A 21472-nucleotide genomic window follows, 5' to 3' on the forward strand; every position below is an offset into this window, starting at 1 on the left:
GGTCTGTCTTGGGCTAACTCAGAAAACCGGATTAAATAAACCATGCATAGGTGGACCTAAGAGGAGAACTAGGTTGGTGTGCAGGGGGGTGGGGGAAATCAGGAACCTGTAGCACCTTTTCAGCTAATAGCTCAGAAACCTACAGGTAGTTTTGACAGTCGGAAGAGGTGCTGCCGGGGTCCTGATTTTTAACCAAGGGCAATTGTGTCTTGCAAACACAGCTGTGCTGTCCCTGCCTCTTGACTGCACAAGATGGGTATCTGCACAAATGCATGGCTTATCGGGATTCTGGCAGTTACCTCAATTAAATCATGAGTCTCGAGCCCCACTCCCAAAACTTCAAAGGAGTTGAACCTGTCGGCATGATCTGGGTGTAGTCCATTCTGAGACAGTAATTCACTGTCACCCTTGACTTTGTTTTTCCCCCCCACCCCTCTGGGTGTATCATAATTCATATTCTCTAACAAACACGTCCATAGCCAAGAGTCGTCAATCATGCTCTCCAATTAGATTTTTGCACGGCAGAAACTTCAGTCATCTAGTCAGCCTCTGAAGAAAATATGAATGGAATGTACTTTCAATTCCACACTGCCATCTGCTCTTTGAAACTCCCCCCCCTTCTTTCTGTTTACAACTATAAAACGTGTATAGAAAAATTTTTATGAATTGACACAGTTAAGACGACCATGATTGCCCAATGCTTGTCAAAAAGATGCGGGTCTTAGATTGCATAGCTGGTTCCACCAGCTTTTTTGAACACCTTTTGTCCCTGGGGCTCAGGACCTTGTTTCCAATCCGGATCATTATTATTATTTTTGTGACTAGCCACAATATTTTTATGGCAGCCAAAGCATTTGACACAGGATGGCAACAAAACACCGTATTTTAATAAGTGATATCTATACATTAAATTTGGTTTGCTTATAAACGGGGACCACTTGTATCAAGTCTGAGCGAGGCTGTTTTAACGCAGGTGCCTGTAAATGATTCCCAGCTAGGATGGGAGGCAAGTTATTAAAAAAAACCACCAAACCAATTTCTGCCCAAAGGAGTCGCAGCCACCCAGCTCTCAAAGGAATGAAGTAATTGGGATGGTCCAGAAAAGTATCTGCCTCTTTTCGCCCAAATGGGGAGTAAATTCTACCATCAAGCCAAGCCAAAAAGGTTGCAATCCTGAGCAGCTGTTTTTTTTTATCCACACCCCGAGCAGAATTTTCAAGTTCTCTTGTGTTTAAAAGCCGCACAAAAACTTGCCTTCAGGCCGAGGGGAGCAGCTACACCTGGTAAAACCCACTGACCCACCCTGGGAGTTTGCTCTGCTGTCGCCTGCAAGGATTTATGTGCCTTCCAGCTGTTTCTGCCAGCGGTTGCAAGAACTCCCGTTGCTGTGCTTGGTCTTCCTTCAAGGGGCTTCCCATCCGTTGCTTCTCCCCAAAGCCTCTCTCTCGAAGGGGGAAGATCGTGGAGAAAATGTCCAGCCACGTGGAGAGGAAGGTCTGGTTCAGCAGAATCAAGGCTTGCTTTGGCCTCTTTTATTCTGGGTAGAGAGCTGCCCCCTCCAGATGTCCCTGCCACATCTGGTCCTGGCCTTCTCCAAAGCCCGACGGGGGGTTCCAAGGGGCTCAGAACTCATACTGGGAAACCAACAACGTGACCTTGAAGATGTGCTTCCCTAGAAGGATCTTCTGGGCAAACTCGCTCATTTCCACCTCGGCCTCCAGGACTGCTGGGCCCAGGACCGAGCGGGTCAGCACCAGCTCCCCTGTGTGCTGGTCCGAGCGCTGGACTGCCAGCCTCCCCTGGCTGTTGCCCCCTAGGAGGGCGAAGCGCAGGCTGTCCCCCAGAGAGCGGCTGGTGGACATCTTGAAAAGGACCCGGGGCACGGAGTGGTTGGACTGGAGGGGCAGGTAGTGGAAGGAGATGGCATGGGCGGATTTCTGGCAGGCTTGGCTCCCCATGGGGCAAGGGCTCCGTTCACACTGCCTGCGAAGAGGAGGTGGAAAAGAAACACCCAGTCAGGGCTAGCAAGAGTTTGACGCCCTCTTCTTAGGTGCCCCGAGACGGGTCTGAACTGGGGGGAAAGCATCCTGGCATCTAACAGCTGTCAGGTGGGAGCTTGCCTCTGGACATTTATTTTTTTATTTATCTAATTTATCAATTGCTTACAAGATAATAGGTATAAGTATAAACATGAGTAAGAATACAGGAAATAGGTACGAATAAAGGGGGACAATAGGACAGGGACGGGAGGCACGATGGTGCGCTTATGCACGCCCCTTACAGACCTCTTAGGAATGGGGTGAGGTCAATAGTGGATAGTTTGAGGTTAAAGGAGTGGAGGGGGGGGTTAGAGGATGTAGCAACAGAGTCAGGTAGTGCATTCCAGGCATTGACCACTCTGTTGCTGAAGTCATACTTCCTGCAATCGAGTTTGGAGTGGTTTACATTGAGGCTGTATCTGTTGTGTGCTCTTGTATTGTTGTGGTTTGATATAATGGCTGTTGGGTGGGCAAGGGCAGTCCAACACACCCATTTATCAAAAGACAGGTGGTTGAGCTGCCACTCCATTCCACAGGTCAAAAAGACCCAAGATGGACAATCGAGCCCAGCTTGCTTTTATGGCATAGGGTTGGCCACCATCTTGCTATTTTCTGATCCCTCCAGGCCAATTATCCTGGTCATGAATAACACTCAACTTTTCTGGCTGGGGCGGGGGGGGGGGGGTAGAGAGGAAAAGAGAATAAAAAGGGGAATAAAAAGAGGGCATTTCCTTAACTAATCTCCGTGGGCTGCCTGAGTTCTCTGGCAGGTAGGACCACTCTGTCTGCCTTTCAGTCCTTGTCGACTTCAGCCCAATTTTTTTGATAGGCATCGCCTGTTCCTGCAAGGGACCATCCTTTGATTCCCGACACCAGAAGGGTCAGTTCCTTGTTCGGAAACTCTTCCAAAATCTTAGCCCTGATGAGCACAGAAAGGCTGGAAGTCCGTTCTGGAATTCCTTGGGCCTCTTAGTTGGAAAGGACCTTGGAAGGTCTTCTAGTCCAGGCGTCTCCAATCTTAGCAACTTTAAGATTCGTGGACAAAGCTGGCTGAAGAATTCTGGGAGTCGAAGTCCACAAATCTTAAGTTGCCAAGGTTGGAGACCCCTGTTCTACTCCAACCTCCTGCCCAAGCAGGAGACTATATGATTTAAGACAAGTGGTTGTCCAATCTCTTCTTAAAAGCCTTCAGTGATGGAGCACTCCAACTTCTGAAGACAATCGTTGCACTGCTTAATTGTCCTCACACATTAGGAAGTTTCTTCTTAATTCCAGGTTGCTTCTCTCCTTGATTAGTTTCCATCCATTGGTTCTTGTCTTGCCTTCTGGTACTTTGGAGAATAGCAATAGCACTTAGATTTATAGACCGCTTCCCACTGGAAAGCACTTCTAAGTCAACCTCTTGCCCCCAACAATTTGGGTCCTCATTTTACCCACCTTGGAAGGACTGAGTCAACCTTGAGCTGGTGAGAATCAAACTGCTGGCAGTTGGCAGAATTAGCATGCAATACTGCATTCTAACCACTGGGCCACCATGGCTCTCAAAATAGGTTGGACCCCTCTTCTTTGTGGCAGCCCCTCAAATATTAGGACACTGCTATCATATGAAACCTATGAAGAACGGGTGCAGGAACTGGGCATGGCTAGTCTAGTGAAGAGAAGGACCAGGGGTGACATGATAGCAGTGATCCAATATTTGAGGGGCTGCCATAAAGAAGAGGGGGCCAAGCTAATCTCCAAAGCACAATAATGCAAGACAAGACACAATGGATGGAAACTAATCAAGGAGAGGAGCAACCTAGAAGTAAGGAAAAATTTCCTGACTGGTGCTTTGGAAAATAGGTCGACCCCCCACTTCTTTGTGGCAGCCCCTCAAATCCTGGAATATTGCTATCTTGTCCTTTTCACTAGACTCGCCCTTCCCAATTCCTGCTGTCCTCTTGAGCCCGCTAAGGACCCAGCCCTCCATCCTCATTCCTGGAGTTTCTACTTACGAGGCTGACGTCTTGACGTAAGTTGTGTTGAAGTGGGTCTTGGGGCATTCGGGTTTCACGCAACGGAAGCCCCCAAAGATGTTGACGCAAATCTGTCCGCGGCTGCAGTTGTCTTGACTCGTCGCACATTCATCCACATCTGGCAAAGACAACAACTGAGAGAGTCTGTCTCAGTGGTGGGATTCTGCCAGTTTCCCTACTAGTTTGGTGATCGCGCACTTCGCGTGTGCGTGCAACTCTCCAAAGCCCAGCTGAGGCTCTGCTGCGCCAATCAACTGAGAGGATAAAGAAGAGAAAAGCGCAGGGGGCCGGTGGGAGGGACGATCTTGCACTTTTCCCTTCTTTTATCCTGTCAGCTGATTGTCCGAGTTTATTTTTAACTGTCTGTTTTTGCTACCAGGTCAGCCATACCGGTCCAAACCAGTAGCATTTCACCACTGGTCTGTCTGCCTGTCTCAACGCTGGTGGTCTGGAGCCCTGCTGTGTCTTGGCAAACATTACAGACCCTCACCCTGCTCTGGGATTTTGGCGGAGGGTCAGAGCTGACCAGGGCTTCTGGCACTCTGCCACTTCGATCCCAGCAAGGACCCCCACAGCAAATAGGCAGGGATATGGATGCCAGCTCTGTGCAACTCCTCACTGCAACGCATGCTTGCTCTGAAGAGATCAATGTGGGGCAGGGCTGTGGCATCCATGCGCTGAGGGCAGCCCAGCCTCCCGGGACCTCTGGAATGAAGGGGGGCCGACACTTTCAGCCCCATGTTTTTGCATTTCATGCAGGTAGTTCTCGACTTACAACAGTTTTTTTAGTGACTGTTCAAAGTTGCAATAGCACCAAAAAAAGTTATGAACGTTTTTCACACTTAATGACAGTTGCAACATCCTCAGGATCATGTGATCAAAATTCAGATGCTTTGGCAACTGGTTCATGTTTATGACCGTTGCTGTGTCCTAAGGTCATGTGATCCCCTTTTGCGACCTTCAGACAAGCAAAGTGTTGGAATACATGTTAGCATGTATTTTTGCATTGCAACAACTACAGAATTATTCAGCCAGTAGATGGCAGTGTTTAGTTTGCCTCTATGGTTATAAACTATGGTTATAATCTATGTGTCAAGTCATAAAACATTTTGTATACACATTTTATAGTTGACAACAGAAAGAAGGGGGTGGAGTTTCAAAGAGCAGGCGGCAATGTGGAATCGAAAGTACCTTCCATTCATATTTTCTTCAGAGACCGACTAGATGACTGAAGCTTCTGCCCTGCAAAAATCTTGGCTATGTGCGTTTTTCGTTGGATGAAACACCCAGAGGAAAGAGGGAGAAAGCAGAATCAAGGGTGACAGTGAATTACGTATGTCAGAGTTGGCTCCGCCCAGGTAAATGCCGGATGTAGAATGTTACCTTCAAATAAATCTTTTTTAGTTTTTGGGAGTGTGGCTCGAGGCTCATGATTTAATTGGAGTAACTTCTGGAATCCTAACACTATGGCTATAATCTATGATAGTTGAGACAGTTAAGCAGCAAGGCCTATTGTGACTGTACACTGTACACTTTATTTGGGTTGTATGGTTATATAACCGTCCTCTGCTACCAATCTATATGGCTGTTTAATACAGATCCTCCTCTGCTTATAACAGTTCATTTAGTGACTATTCAAAGTTGCAATAGCACCGAAAAAAGTTATGAACATTTTTCACACTTATGACCGTTGCAGCATCGCCAGGGTCATGTGATCAAAATTCAGATGCTTGGCAACTGGTTCATACTTATGACCGTCACTATGTCGCCAAGCAACCGTGCAATAAGCAAAGTCAATGGAGAAGCCAGATTCACGTAACAACTAGGTTAATAACTTGTCAACTGCAGTTATTCACTTAACAATGGAAGGTCATAAAATGGGACAAAATTCACTGAACAGCTTACTTAACAACATAAATTTTGGGCTCAATGATGGTCGTAAGTCGAGGACTACGTCTAGTCCTCTGCTACAATTTCCATGCAATTCAAACAAAGTTTCTACAGAATAAAACAGAATTTTGAACACAAAGCCAAGGGGGAAGACGGATTCACTTAAAAAACTGGGTTACTAACTTACCAAGTGCAGTGATTCACTTAACAACTGTGGCAAGAAAGGTCATAAAATGGGGCAAAATCCTCACTGAACCAATGTCTTGCTTAAGAACAAAAAATTTGGGCTCAATTGTGGTTGTAAGTCAAGGACTACCTGTACTTTAAAACACACACACACACACACACAGAGCTCTGCCTCTGATCATCAACTTTTAATGACCCCATAATCCCTTGCAGGGTAGAGTCTGGGAAATTGAATGGAGCTGAGTGTTTACTGGCCGGATGCCCTTCTTGTCACCAATGCAGAGTTTTGTCCAGCAGATATATATTCTCATTGTGCCCAGAGAGAGAAATATCGGCCTCTACCTGGGATCGAACTCATAGCCTCCTGATTGTGAGGCGAGAGCTCTGTCTCTAGGCCATCGCACCACTCACACAGCCAGCCTGATGAGGAGGGTAAAAGGGTTCTATGGTTCTACAATTGATTCACGAGAATGGGAAGGACTCACCGCTGCAGATGTTCTGCTCAGCCTGAAACCGGTAGCCGGGCGGACAGGTGCACTGATAAGACCCAGGTAGGTTCACACATTCGTGGAGGCAGATCCGGGTGTGATAGTTGGATTGGTACAGCTGGCACTCATCCACATCTGCAGCAGAGCAGAAAGCTGCTGAGTGGGTCCCCAGGGGCAAGAAAGGAACTCCCCAATCCCTTGACAGATTAACAGAGTTGGAAGGGACCTTGGAGGTCATCTAGTCCAACCCCCTGCCCAAGCAGGAGATCCTAACACCATTTCTGACAGGTGATAGTCCATTCTCTTCTTGAGAGCTTCCAGGGATGAAGCTCCCACAACTTCTGAGGGCAACTTCTGTTCCATGGGTTGATTGCTCTCCCTGTCAGAAAATTTCTCCTTATTTCCAGGTTGAATCTCTCCTTGGTCAGTTTCCATCCATTATTCCTTTTCTGGCCTTCAGGTGCCTTGGAGAATAGCTTGACCCCCCTCCTCCTCTCTGAGGCAGCCCCTCAAATATTGGAAGATGCTCTCCTGTCTCCCCTGGTCCTTCTCTTTCTGGCCTTCCTGAACTTCTGGGAGGCCCATTTTCCACCCTCCCCGAGCCTCCACACGCTCCCTGCAGATACCTGCATCCAAAACGGGCCACGTGGGGATTCCGGGGAGGGGAGGGGTGGGCGAGGCCAGCCAGGAGTGGGATTTGGGGGTTCTCTGAACTGCACAGAATCTTAGTTGGGGGGTCTCCCGAACCCCCCATGACCCCCCAGCAGCCCACCTCTATAGGGTTACTCGTGTGCCCCCACCCCATAATCTTACCTTGACACATGCCTCCCCTCGTCAACAGGAAGCCGCCATCGCAGCTGCATTGGCGGGAGCCCCCCGGATTCTCGATGCAGCGGGGTTGACGGCTGAACGTTGCGTTGCTCACAGCTGCCCTGTCTGTGGTCAAGAGGTGGCCGTTAGGGTGGACGTTAAGTGAGACAAACGAGCAGAGCAGAGGTTGGGGAAGAGGTGGCACCCTCGGGGGGGGGGGGTGTCTCCTCGCTGCACAGGCTTTTTACAGCCTCCGCTAGAGGTAGTGCTCTACTTATGACCGGTTATTTAGTGACTACAGGTAGTCCTCCACTTACAACAGTTCCTTTAGTGACCGTTCAAAGGTACAACGGCACTGAAAAAAAGTGACTTATGACCGTTTTTCAGAAGTTACGCTCGTTGCAGTATGGCCATAGTCACGGGATCAAAATTCGGATGCTTTTTCAGATGATTCGTACTTATGATGTTGATTCATACTTATGACTCCTGGGGACAGGAGACCCTACAGTATTTCTGACAGAGGGCAGTCCAGTCTCTTCTTGAAAGCCTCCAGGGATGAAGCTCCCACAACTTCTGAGGGCAACTTCTGTTCCATTTGGTTAATTGTTCTGTCAAGAAAGTTCCTCCTTATTTCCAGGTTGAATCTCTTCTCCTTGTTCAGTTTCCATCCATTATTTCTTGTTTGGCCTTCGGGGGCTTTGGACAATACCCCCCCCCTCTGTGGCAGCCCCTCAGATATTGGAAGGCTGCTATCCTGTCTCCCCTGGTCCTTCTTCTCCCTAGACTAGCCAGGCCCAGTTCCTGCAACCATTCATGGTTCGTTGTATGTTTAGTCTTGAGTCCCCTAATCTTAACAGATTAACAGAGTTGGAAGGGACCTTGTAGGTCATCTAGTCCAACCCCCAGCCCAAAACAGGAAACTCCCACAACTTCCGAAGGGCAACTTCTGTTCCTTGGGTTCCATGGGTTGAGGGCACAACAGCGACTGCATTTTCTGCCTCTTATGAGAAAAGATGCAGAAAAGAAGCACACCTTCCTTCCCTTGTCCTAACCACTTTCTATAGAGGGACCATTGAGAGCCTCCTGTTGTATATTATATTACTGCTTGGTTTGGAAGTATAAGTAGACCTTGACTTACAACAGTTCTTTTAGTGATCATTCAAAGTTACAATGGCACTGAAAAATGTGACTTAACAGATAACAGATAATCAGAGTTGGAAGGGACTTTGTAGGTCATCTAGTCCAACCCCCCACCCAAGCAGGAGACCCTACACCATTTCTGACAGATGGCAGTCTAATCTCCCCTTGAAAGCCTCCAGTGATGAAGCTCCCACAACTTCTGAAGGCAACTCCTGTTCCTTCAGTTGATTGTTCTCACTGTCAGAAAATTCCTCCTTATTTCCAGGTTGAATCTCTCCCTTGTTCAGTTTCCATCCATTGTCTGGCCCTCAGGTACCTTGGAAAATAGCTTGACCCTTTCCTTCTCTCTGTGGCAGCCCCTCAAATACTGGAAGACTGCTGTCCAGTCACCCCGGTCCTTCTCTTCACTACTTGAGCCAAGCTTTCCTCCAGTGAGGACACAGAGGCACCCCTGTTGTTTCTGTCCTCCCTGCCTGGCCTAGAGTCTCCCATCTCAGCCACCACCTGCTGAGAGACACCCTCCCACCTTGCAATCTGGTCCAATGGAGGCCTCTGGCAATTAAACACCGACCCTCTCTAAGCAGGGATGATGCAGGGGGTCAGAATATATATCGCTCCGGGGTTGGGAGCCCCCGCATCCAAGTCCCTGCTTGGAAAGTGTCCCCACAGCTCCATTGCCCTCCCTTCCTCCCTCTTTCTACCCCTCAAGGGATTAAAGCAGAGGTCTCCAAACTTGGCAACTTTAAGACTTGTGGACTTCAACTCCCAGAATTCTCCAGCCAGCCTAGCTGGCTGGAGAATTCTGGGAGTTGAAGTCCACAAGTCTTAAAATTGCCAAGTTTGAGGACCCCTGGATTAAAGGATCAAACAGCCAGTCCTGCTTTTTGGATCTTTAGGATTCAAACCAGGCTCAATAGCAGTAACTGTGAGAGGGATCTTGGAGTCTTAGTGGACAGCCAGCTAAATGTGAGCCAGCAGTGTGCAGCAGCCGCCGCCCAAAAAGCCAATGCAATCCTAAGTTGCATTAACAGAGGGATACAATCAAGATCAAGTGAGGTACTAAAACCACTCTACAAAGCCTTAGTAAGACCACACCTAGAGTACTGCATCCAGTTTTGGTCACCACACTATAAAAAAGATGAGACTTTAGAAAAAGTACAGGGAAGAGCAACCAGGATGATGAGGGGACTGGAGCCTAAAATATACAATGAACAGTTACAGGAACTGGGCCTGGCTAGTCTAGGGAAGAGAAGGACCAGGGGAGACAGGAGAGCAGTGATCCAATATTTGAGAGGCTGCCACAAGAGAGGAGGAAGGGGTCAAGCTATTTTCTAAAGCAACCAAAGGCCAGACAAGAAATAATGGATGGAAACTGAACAAGGAGAGATTCAACCTGGAAATAAGGAGGAATTTCCTAGAGAACAATCCACCCATGGAACAGAAGTTTCCTTCGGAAGTTGTGGGATCTTCATCCCTGGAGGCTTTCAAGTAGAGACTGGACTGCCCTCTGTCAGAAATAGTGTAGGGTCTCCTGCTTGGGCGGGGGGTTGGACTAGATGACCTACAAGGTCCCTTCCAACTCTGATTATCTGTTATCTGCTGTTTTGCTAATGCAGCCCCAAGGACAGGGGAGGGATTCAACCAGTGTAACAAGCAGTTCGGTGAGCGCACGCTTTGCACACGCAAGCGGCGTTTGCAACTCACCTTCTGCTGCAAAGCCTGTGTGTGAAAGAGCTGAGGTGCAGCAATCTGCGGTGCCTTGCGAATCAGCTGAGGTGGAAAACCCGGAAATAAAGCACAGACTAGAGCCCGGCTGGGCAGGCCCAACAGCTGATCATCGTTTCACTCACAAGCTGATCTTTGGAGCAACCGGTTCGCCTGAACCGTCCCGAACCGGTAGAATCCCACCCGCTGCCCAGGCCGTTCTGTCACTTACGGGCATGAAGGGGAGCCTGGCAGTTGCTCCCTGACCAGCCGCTGGGGCACAAGCAGCTGTAGCGAGGAACAGCATCCACACAGGTCCCTCCGTTGGCACAGGGCCGACTGGCACAATCGCTGGTGCCTGGTTGGGGAATAAAAGAACGCAGAGATGCTTCGTTTGGCCAAGGGTTGAGATGCAGCCCTCGCCTCCCCTGGCAGGACTCCGGTTGTGGCCGAATGCCACCCGCTCTGCAGACACAGGAACAAGGGGCGAATGTTGTATAAAAGACCATGTCAACTCATATTTCTCTGGTCTTTTTAGAGTCGCCAACAGAAAGGGAGGGGGGAGCAGTGCGGCCACTTGCAAACTGAAACTGCATTCCATAAGTTACGATATACCCAGGGGGCGGAGGAAAACCAGCAACAGTTCGAAGTTACAACGGCGCCGAAAAAAGTGACTTGTGACCGTTTTTCATGTTTATGACCGTTGCACCATCCCCCTGGCCATGTGATTAAAATTCAGATGCTTGGCAACTGGTTCATCCTTACGACTATCGCTGCGTCCCAAAGACATGATTGCCTTTTGCAACCGTTCGACAAGCAACGTCAATGGGGAAGCCAGGTTCAGTTATTTACTCATTTAACATCTGCAGTTATTCACTTAACAACGGTGGCAAGAAAAGTCGTAAAATGGGGCAAAACTCTGTAACAGAAATCTGTTGAGTGAGCTTTGTCCCTTTTTATGACTTTTCTTGCCACCGTTGTTAAGTGGATCACTGCAGATGTTAAGTTTCTCTGTTAACATAAATTCAGGGCTCAATTGTGATCGTTAAGTCGAGGCGACCTGGATGTGCACCTGGGAAGCGAGTGTCAAGGTATTGAGAATTAATAGTTGACCAAAAGGCTGATGCAATGAGGATGAATCAGCAAGGTTATTGCCACTTTAAGACTGAGGATGGGTCCCACAGGGTTTTACCACTTTAAGAAGCTGTCTATATATATGAAGCTATGAGAGGGTGTGTCTCTCTCTCCTTCTGTTCTGTCTCCATTGTGGTTCTCTGTGCAGAGTAATGAAGATTGATTGCTTGCCAGGGATTTGCCTACCACATATATGTAAGTACATAGCTGTCTGGTATATAAACCATTGCTAAAAGACAAAGCCTCTGTGTGCTCTATTTTGCTTCTGGGTTGTCTCACAATAGGAGTCATACTGCAAACACTCTCAGAGTGTGACTTCTTAAAAGTCAGGATCACGAGTGGGAGACCTCTGTTGCCACCTACTTTTGCAGAAGGCCTGCTGTCCACTCCAGGTTCTGTTCTTCAAGCAGACCCGCGTCTCAGACCCGGCCAGCGCAAAGCCAGGATTGCAGACAAAATGGACCTCCTTCCCAATGGCCGTTCCCCTGCCCAGCCTCCTGCCGTTGGAGGGTGCAGAAGGAGGGGTGCAGCTCTCTGCAGGGAGCAGGAAGGGAGAAGAAACAAGGTGGAAACGTTTTCTTGGTTCCTCGGGATATTCCTGGTTTAATCAGAAACACCTTAGAGCTGAGAAATCCCAACTGCAAAGGGCCAGACCCCGTTGCTAATTTCTTGTGGCATCTCTGTTCATAGAAACTTCAAAGAAAAAGAGTTGAGGGGTGGGAATTAAAAACTTCCTGAGCAAACTTCAAAGGCTATTTTCCAGTGGGGAAAATGCCAGCAGACTCAAACACAGTCTTCCCGTGAAATCGGTTGTGGTTAAAAAAAATAAAATAAAACTAAATAAAATAGTATCTGAAATGCTCTTGGATTTATTTTAACCATGATGCATTAAATGTACAGTATGATGAATCCGAATAGATCCCTTCAGTTCTATTCTGATAGATTAATTCTTAAAAACCTCCACAACTTCTGAAGGCAAGCTGTTCCACTGGTTAATTGTTCTCACTGTTAGGATGTTTCAGGCTGCCACCTCCATCACTTGTAACTAACAGGACCACTGGAAGAAATTTGCCACCTTCCTTTTCCTTCTCCCCCGTTTCCCCTTTTCCTTTGGTGACATGTCTTTTTTAGACTCTAACCGTTAGCTAATTCCAAGGAATAACGTGGGCTAAATAATCAGCAAAGACCTTTCTATTATACCCTGTCAGATTTGGAAGGAGCCTGATTGCAGATAATCCACAACAAGTCTATTGGTCTTCTACAAGGCAGATCTGGATTCAGATCCAGCCTTGAAACAACCCACCTGTCAACTCATAAAATATTTCTCTGGTCTGTTTAGAGTTGCCAACAGAAAGTGAGGGGGAGTAATGCAGCAGCTTGCAAACCAAAATTGCATTCCATAAATGTTTTCAAAGATAGTAACTAGGTGACTGAAGTTTCTGCTGTGCAAAATTCTAACTAGAGAGCATGATTGATGACTCTTGGCTATGGAGGTGCCCCATTGGAGAATATGAATTATGATACACCCGGGGGTGGGTGGGTGACAATGAATGATGTGTCTCAGAGTCGGCTACACCCAGGCAATGCCGAACAGTTTAACTCCCAATAAATCATTTTTAAGTTTTGGAAGTTTGGCTCGAGACTCATGATTTAAATGGGGGTAACTACCGGAATCCTGACACCACCTAGCAAGGTTGGACACATGTCAGCATGGCTGAGAAAAAAAACTTTAAACTTTATTCATTTTCATCCCAATGAAATCAACTCCACACCCTTTTCCCCTGGATTTTGCGGTCTCTGATTCCACGTGGAGGGGTGTGTGAGGTGTGTGTGTGTCAAAAGAAGCAAGATGGTGCCTGTAACCTACACAATAGACGCCATCTTGACTTTTTTGGCCCACCTCTTGGTTTGCCCTTACCATTCTGCTTGGCCGGCGGCTTTTGGGCACCGGCTGGCAGGAGCGCCAGCTGCTTCTTCAGGTTTCGCAGGCTGCGCATCTGGGCCACCTCGTAAGCCGAGAGCAGCTTCTGCATCTGTTGGAGGGTGGCTGCGACGTGGTGCTTGCTCAGGCAGTTCTGGGCAGAGGGAGGAGAGTGGAGCCAGTTGGGAAGGAGCCCCCACACGCCCCCCCGAAATCAGATCAGCCTAAAACAGGGGTGTTAAACTCAAGGCCTGTGGGCCACATTCGGCCTGCAGGGAACTTAGATCTGGACCATGGAGTTGCCCTGGAAACAGCAAAGGACTAGCCTGTGGTGCCTCTGCCAGCGTAAAGGAAGCTCGGGAGGGCTTTGCGTGGGCCCCATTTTCGCGGGCAGAGGGCTACCAAAACAAACTAAAAACAAAACAAAAGGCTTCCCCTTTTGCATTTAAGCATGCAAGAAGGGACAGGAAAGGAGAAAGGGAAAGAGGAAAGACGGGAAGAGAGCGAGGAAGGAAAAATAAGGAAAGGAGAAGGAAGAAGAAGAAAAGGAAGGCAGGAAGGAAAAGAAGGAACAGAAGGAAAGAAGGAAAGGAAGGAAAGAAAGGAAGGGAAAGGAAGGAAGCAGGGGTGGGATTCTACTGGTTCGCACCTATTCACTAGAACCGGTTGTTAACAATCTAAGCAATTTGGAGAACCGGTTGTTAGAAGAAATTACTGGCCTAATCCTGTAAGGAAGGCAGGAAGGAAACATTCTGGTGTTGCTTACAGAAACTGCCTCTCCATTAACCCTTATTCCATTCTTGGCAGGACTGGACTTCCTGTCTCTGGAACTTCTCTGGAGTTTTTTTCCCCTCCTTTGCTGGTCCTTTGCTTGTGTGGAGTGACCATTCAAAGTTACAATGGCACTGAAAAAAGTGACTTATGACCCTTTTTCACACTTACGACTGTTACAGTATCCCCACAGTCATGGGAGGCCAGGCGAGGAGATGCATGCCTCGATGTGAGTGATGTTGAGTTGGCCACATCCAGCCAATAACATGACCACCAAGCCATGCCCACCCAGTCACATGACTACCAACCCACGCCCACCACCTAAGCCACGCCCACAGAACCAAGTTGTTTAAAAATTTGAATCCCACCCCTGGAAGGAAGGAAAGGAAGGAAGGAAGGAAAAGAAGGAAGGAAGGAAGGAAGGAAGGAAAGGAAGGAAGGAAGGGAAGGAAAGAAGGAAGGAAGATTATAACAAGAGTGAGGGAGGGTCTCAGGGAAGTCCTACCTTAGCACTTGGCCACTACTGGTGCCCCCAACATGAGTGACCCACCCTGCCCATGCCTATCCCAGCCATGCTCTCCCCCCAGGTCGAACACAACCCTGGTGGGTCCCTCAATGAAATCGAGCTTGACACCCCCGGCCTAAAGGGGTTTTCTTCCGGCTGGCACCTCCTCGGGGCCAGCACCCAATCCGCCAGGATCGCTGGGCAGTGAAAAGCCAACTTGTGCTTGTGGACACCAGGGATTTAAATCTCGTCTTTGTATATAGGCAGTCCTCGACTTACAATAGCTCACTGAGTGACCAAAGGGACAACTCCATTGAAAAAAGTGACTAACGGTCGTTTTTCACACTTACGACCGTCACAGCATCCCTGCGATCACATGATCAAAATTCAGACGCTTGGCAACTGACTCCCATTTATGACAGTTGTAGTGCCTTGGGCGTCACATGACCTTCTGACAAGCAATGGGGCAAAGCCTGATTCATTTAACAACCATGTTACTAACTGAAGAACCGCAGAGATTCAGAGAAAAGTCATAAAATGGGGCAAAATTCACTTCACAAATGTTTCGCTTAGCAATGGAAATTTTGGACTCCATTGTGGTCATAAATCAAGGACTACCAGTGTTTTACGAATAACTTAAAGTGATGAACATCTCCAACACGCCTTCCACCTCCTAGTTTCCCCACAACAACAACAACAACAACAACAACAACCAGCTCTGAGGGGAGTTTAGGCTGAGGGTGACTGGTCCAAAGTCCTCCAGCTAAGGCAGGACTTGAACTCTTTTAAAAAAATCTTTTTTATCTATTTTGACAACAAACATTGACAAATACAAACATAAAACATCAAATAAAACCATCTTCCCATTATACAGTATGTTGGTTGGTACATATCTCTTGTGCACAATATCAACAGTCTTTTCCTTCTAAATTTAGATTAGAATTCATATTATATAGATCAACTATGCATACTACATTATTATTATTGACTCCTTATTAGACTATAATTATAAATTCACATCATCCTTTTTGAGCAAATCTCAACTTTTACAAACCTAGTTCATACTATCATTCATTTCATTATAATCAGTTGTATTATATCATTACATTATCTTATCTGTACTATTATGCTATATTATTATATTTTATTTCCCCATTTTCTTATCTAACCATTGATAAACACAAATCCCATATTTTATAATATTCTTTATCTTCTTGCTCTCTAATTTCTAATGTTTACTCATTTCTGCACATTCTATTATTTTCTTAATCACCTCCTCCTCTATTGGAATTTTTTCACTTTTCCAGTTTTTAGCAAATACAATTCTAGCTGCTGTTAAAACATTGGGACTTGAACTCTTGATTCTGTAGTTGCCATCTTGACTTTTCTGACCTCACACTCTTCTGTGGACACTGTTGCTACAAGGAATGATGGGAACTCTATTTCCCAATGTACTGGGAGAGGCAACTTTGGACATGCACGTTTTAGATCATGATCACAGACGGTTGTAAGTTGCCAAAGAAAACTTTTGGAGAGCGAAGTCTAAATATTGAGAATGCATGAATAAATGAATATCCTTGGCTTTTGGCTCCTGGCCACCCAACCCAGGAACAGCTGGTCTGTGTCTCCTCGGTTCCCCAGCCCCATGCTCCTGGGCTCTTGTTCTGACCCAACTGGGTTCCCACAGAGCAAACACAGACAAAGGCAGCAGCCCCCACCTTTTAAGGTTTAATAAGGAATGCTGTTCCTTTACAGATAAAAGGCTGCTAATTAGCTCCGACAAGAAAGAGCCTTGCCAAGATGTTCATCAATGCTGCCAAAAACCCAGAGATAAGAATTTACAAAATTCTCCAAACACGAACTAAGATGTCCACAAGTTGAGCTTCAGAGCTTCTTTGCTGTCTGCAAAGAACGCTTTTCCAAACCTGGCTTTTATCCTCTTGAGGGAGGGGGCCATTACCTTGCAGCCTTACTCCCAAGTCGCCTGTGCTGCTGTAACTGCTTCTTCCTCCGAGCAATCCTTTGTGCACGTGCACTTGGCACAGGCTCCTCAGGAACCTCCTCATCACTGCTACCAGCCCCCACAATCTCTGAAGGCAGCAGTCCACTCCCTGGTGGTCCTGGCCCCTCATCAAAGTCATCGCTCTCCTCAGCCATCTGCACCTGCTGTCAGCTAACCACAACAGCTCTGCTGGGCATCACCTTTTCTCAGCCCTTTCCACGTCCTCTTACCTGGGTACTGCTAAGGGGCAGAGGGAGGATCCCAAGGACCATCACGAGGGTGGCTAATCTGGGTAACATCTTCTGCTGTCCAAGAGATGGGAGAAGGGGAATGGCTTCCTGCACCATCCTCCCCTCTCCTTAAACTAAGGAGGAGAAGAGAGAAGAAAAGTTAAATGAAGCTGGACATTCAGTTCTGGTCATTGGCAAAGAAGTCAACATTCTATTCCCAGTTTAGAATGAAGGAGCTGGAAGGGACCTGGGAGGTCTTCTAGTCCAGCCCCCTGCTCAAGCAGGAGAACCTATACTATTTCAGATAAGTGACTGTCTAGAGCAGTGATGGATGAACCTATGGCATGTGTGCCACAGATAGTTCTGACCCATACTCTTTTCCAACAAACAATCCAAAAGGAACAGAAACCTTGTAATGCTTTTGCAAAGTAATTAGCTGTGATAAGCACAAGTCTTTCCAAACTGTGCAAGACTTGCCAAAAGATAACAGACAAGAAATAATTTGCAAAATAAGAATCTTCAAATACAAACTCAGGATACTAGAATGTCCACGAGGCTGGAGTTTCAAAACGTCTTTGCCTTCTGCAAAGTATGTTCGTTTCACAGCTGGCTTTTATCTTCTTAAAGGAGGGGCCATTACCTTGCAGCCTTACTCCCGAGTCGCCCGTGCTGTTGTAACTGCTCTTTCCTGTGAGCAATCCTGTGTGCATGTGCACTGGGCACAGGCTCCTCGTGAACCTCCTCATCGCTGCTGCCAGCCCCCACAATCTCTGAAGGCAGCAGTCCACTCCCTGATGGTCCTGGCCCCTCATCCGAGTCCTCGCTCTCCTCAGTCGTCCGCACCTGCTGCTGGCTAACCACAACACAGGTGGCATGCAAAGCCCTCTCTGCGGGCACGCCAGCCATCACCCAGCCCAGCTCCACTGCACATGCACATGCCTCCTGGCAGCCAGCTGCTGTTTGGGTCTCTGCCATGCATGCACGGGGGTGGGGCCTTCGATGATCTTCGCAGTTTCCCCGCAGTTTCTCCTGCACTCCTGCCACCCGTGCCTTCCCAGATCTCCGCATGCTCCACCCTCCGCAGGTGCCTCTCCGTGGCAGGCATGGAGGAGAACACCTGGGCGTGCTGAGGACAGGAGGGGGAGAAAACCTGTGGAGATTGCGAGCCCCCCCCCCGCGCCCCTTTTTGGGCCTGAAAAGCCTCCTGTACCAACTTGGAAGCCAAAACGGGGGACGGAGGCCAGGGTGCATGCGCAGGGGGCCCACATGCGTAAGGAATGCACGGGGCGGGGTGCATTGCATTTTGGGGGTTGGGGGCCTGCGCATGTGCATTCATGCACATGCTTTGGGCACTCTGCACCAAAAAGCTTAAACATCACTGGTCTAGAGAATCTTCTTAAAAACCTCCAGGGATGGAGCGCCCACGGTTTCTGGAGGCAAGCTGTTCCACTGGTTAATTGTCCTCCCTGTGAGGAAATGTCTCCTCAATTCCAGGTTGCTTCTCTCCTTGATTAGTTTCCATTCATTGTTTCTTTTCTGGCCTTCTGGTGCTTTGGAGCATAATTTGACCCCCCTCCTCTTTGTGGCAGCCCTTCAAATATTGGAATACTGCTATTACGTCACCCGCTGGTCCTTCTCTTCCCAGCCAGCCATGCCCAGTTCCTACAATTGTTCTCCATATGGTTTAGTCTTCAGGCCATTAATCAACTTAGTTGCTCTTCTCTGAACTTTTTCCAAGGTCTCAACATTTTTTTTGTCCTTCTCCGGCATAGGAGAGCAGACCTTCTCCACCATTTTCCTTCCCGACCCATCCCACATTTTGGGAAGAGATTGCAAACCAACACGAATCGACTTATTCTTCGAAGCTGTTGACGATAGGACGAGAAGCAACGGATGCCAGCTAGCCAGAGGAAGATCCAACCTGGAAATAAGAAGGGGTTTCCTGACAATGAGAAGGATTAAGCAAGGGAACAGCTTGACTCCTGGAGTTGGGGTGTCAAGAAAAGATTGGACAGCTGTTGGTCTGGGATGGAATAAGGATTGTTCTTCTCTTGGGAGTCTATTGGAGGGTGCCTGGGTCAGCCCCCCTCCCCAGCACCTGGGGGTGGGGGCAAGGTGTTGTCAACTGGGGAAACACATTGGGCTCCCCAGCTTGTCTTAACAGAGTTGGAAGGGACCTTGTGGGTCATCTAGTCCAACCCCCCACCATACAGGAGACACCATTTCTGACAGATGGCAGTCCAGTCTCTTCTTGAAAGCCTCCAGGGATGAAGCTCCCACAACTTCTGAAGGCAAGTTCTGTCCCAGGGGTTGATTGTTCTCACACTCAGAAAAATTCTAATTTCCAGGTTGAATCTCTCCTAGTTCAGTTTCCATCCATTATTCCTTGTTCTGGTCTTCGGGTGCTTTAGAACAGGGGTCTCCAACCTTGGCAACTTTAAGACTTGTGGACTTCAACTCCCAGAATTCCTCAGCCAGCTTTGCTGAGAAATTCAATTCTGGGAGTTGAAGTCCACAAATCTTAAAGTTGCCAAAGTTGGAGACCCCTGCTTTAGAAAATAGTTTGACCCCTTCCTCTCTGTGGCAGCCCCTCAAATATTGGAAGATGCTGTGTCACTCCTTGTCCTTCTCTTCAGTAGACTAGCCAAACCCTATTTCTGCAACCGATCTTCATAGGAACAGAACAGAAAAACAGAGTTGGAAGGGACCTTGTAGGTCATCTAGTCCAACCCTCTGCCCAAGCAGACCCAACACCATTTCTGACAGATGTCAAGTTAAACTTAAAGCTGTCAAGTTTGAAGACCCCCCGCCCTACACCACTTCTGACAGAGGGCAGTCCAGTCTCTTCTTGAAAGTCTCCAGTGATGAAACTTCTGAAGGCAAATTCTGTTCCATCGGTTGATTGTTCTCAGTCAGAAAATCCCTCCTTATTTCCAGGTTGAATCTCTCCTGGTTCAGCTTCCATCCATTATTCCTTGTCTGGTTCTCAGGTGCCTTGGAAAACAGCTTGACCCCTTCCTCCTCTCTGGGGCAACCCCTCAAATATTGGAGCACTGAGCTCATGTCCCCGCTGGTCCTTCTCTTCTCTCGAGTAGCCAGGCCCAGATCCTGCAAGCGAGCTGAGGGGATGGGTGGGGGTGTCTGGAAACGGTCCCCCCCCACTTCCCCTGTGCAGGAGAAACCTCTGGGTGCCCCCCCCCATCACCACCAGCGGTCTCCTAACCAGCCGCCCCCCCGCCACTTGCCAGGGGAGCCGCTGCCCACCCTGGTCAGAGGGGCAAAGGGAGGGTCGGTGAGAGGAAGGCGGGGGGGGCGGGGGGGCAGCAGGCGAAGCCAGACGGGGGCTGAGGTGGCGGGGAGGGAAGGGGGAGCTAACCGGGACGATGCCCCTCAAAAGCCTCCGATGTGGCTGCGGGCCCCTCCCTTCTCCAAAGGAGGGTGGAAAAGAGCCGGGATGGCAGGAAGGGGGCGGCGAGGGGACCCACCTGGCTGAGGGTCTCCCCGGCAAGGCTCCTCTCCTCCTGCCCGTCAAGCGCTCGCCCGGCTGCCTTTTATAGGCCCCCCCACCCCGGCCGGCCAGGCCTCGCCCCGCGTGGGAGGCGGAGGCGCCTCTGCTGGGCAGCCGCTCCCTGGACGGGGCGGGGGAGGTGGGTGGTCACCTGTCCCGCAGCAGCTGGGCTTCCCGGTCCCCCAGCCACCCACCCAGTCCGGCTGCTGGGCTTTGGCCGTCGAAGGAGCCGCGGGGGCGGTCGAGGCAGCAGCCCTTCCTTAAGCGGGCGGCCGACGGGTGCGGGGTGGGGGGCGCGGTGGGGGGGGGGTGTCTTCGAGCCGCCCTATTTTGAAATTTTTGGAACGTTCCAACGGAGCAGAAGCTTCTGGAAGCTTTCAAGAAGAGATCGGGCTGCCCTCTGTCAGAAATGGCGTAGGGTCCCCTGCTTGGGCGGGGGGGCGGGCTGGACTGGATGACCTCCAAGGTCCCTTTCCAGCTCTATGCTGATTGATTCAACCAAAAAATAAGGAGAAGTTTTCTGACAGAGAGAACTATCAACCGATGGAACAGAGACTGTCTACTCTTGACCTCACCCCTTTCCTAAGAGGTCTGCATGAGCACACCCACGGGCCTACCGTCCCTGTCCTATTGTTTCTTTTATTTTTTTATTTTACTTATATGTATTCATGTATTCATAACTATGTTTTTTTTACTTATACCTATTATCTTGTAAGCAATTGAAATAAATAAATAATAAATAAATAAATAAAGTAAGTAAGTAAGTAAGTAAGTAAGTAAGTAAGTAAGTAAGTAAGTAAGTAAGTAAGTAAGTAAGTTGCCTTCAGAAGTTGTGGGAGCTTCATCCCTGGAGGCTTTCAAAAAGAGACTGGGCTGCCAAAATAAAATAAAATAAAATAAAATATTTATTGAAAATAAAACCTGGCCTCCAACATGGAGCTGAGGAGAAAAACAAACAAACCCGTAGCTCTTCCTGAAGCGAAGATGAAGGCGAGCTCTTCTCTGAAAATATTCAGAGGGGGGGAATTCAAGCAACCACTTTGGAAAAGCCTCCATAGCCAGGTGGGGGGCTGGATCCCTCCTAGTAAAGAAGGGGACCCCCTGCCCCCCCCTCCATTTTGCTGGCCCT

At 48.5% G+C, this 21472-nt stretch overlaps 1 protein-coding gene across 1 annotated transcript; it reads right to left on the reverse strand.

The window, feature by feature from the left end:
• Positions 1–867: 867 nt before the first annotated feature.
• Positions 868–20356, reverse strand: LOC113420324 (fibulin-7-like). The gene is made up of 9 exons (XM_087971785.1): positions 20317–20356; positions 16836–16969; positions 13325–13481; positions 11770–11940; positions 10505–10630; positions 7432–7554; positions 6616–6753; positions 4034–4172; positions 868–1983 (listed from the first exon to the last, which is right to left on the reverse strand). The coding sequence occupies exons 2-9, from the start codon at positions 16950–16952 to the stop codon at positions 1623–1625; spliced, it is 1332 nt and encodes a 443-aa protein (XP_087827911.1). The 5' UTR covers positions 16953–16969; positions 20317–20356; the 3' UTR covers positions 868–1622.
• Between the last annotated feature and the right edge of the window lie 1116 nt (positions 20357–21472).

The sequence above is a fragment of the Notechis scutatus genome, chromosome 9 (genome assembly GCF_049901735.1).
Source record: "Notechis scutatus isolate UNSWTSFEM ecotype Mainland chromosome 9, rNotScu1.2, whole genome shotgun sequence".
Lineage (NCBI taxonomy): Eukaryota > Metazoa > Chordata > Lepidosauria > Squamata > Elapidae > Notechis > Notechis scutatus.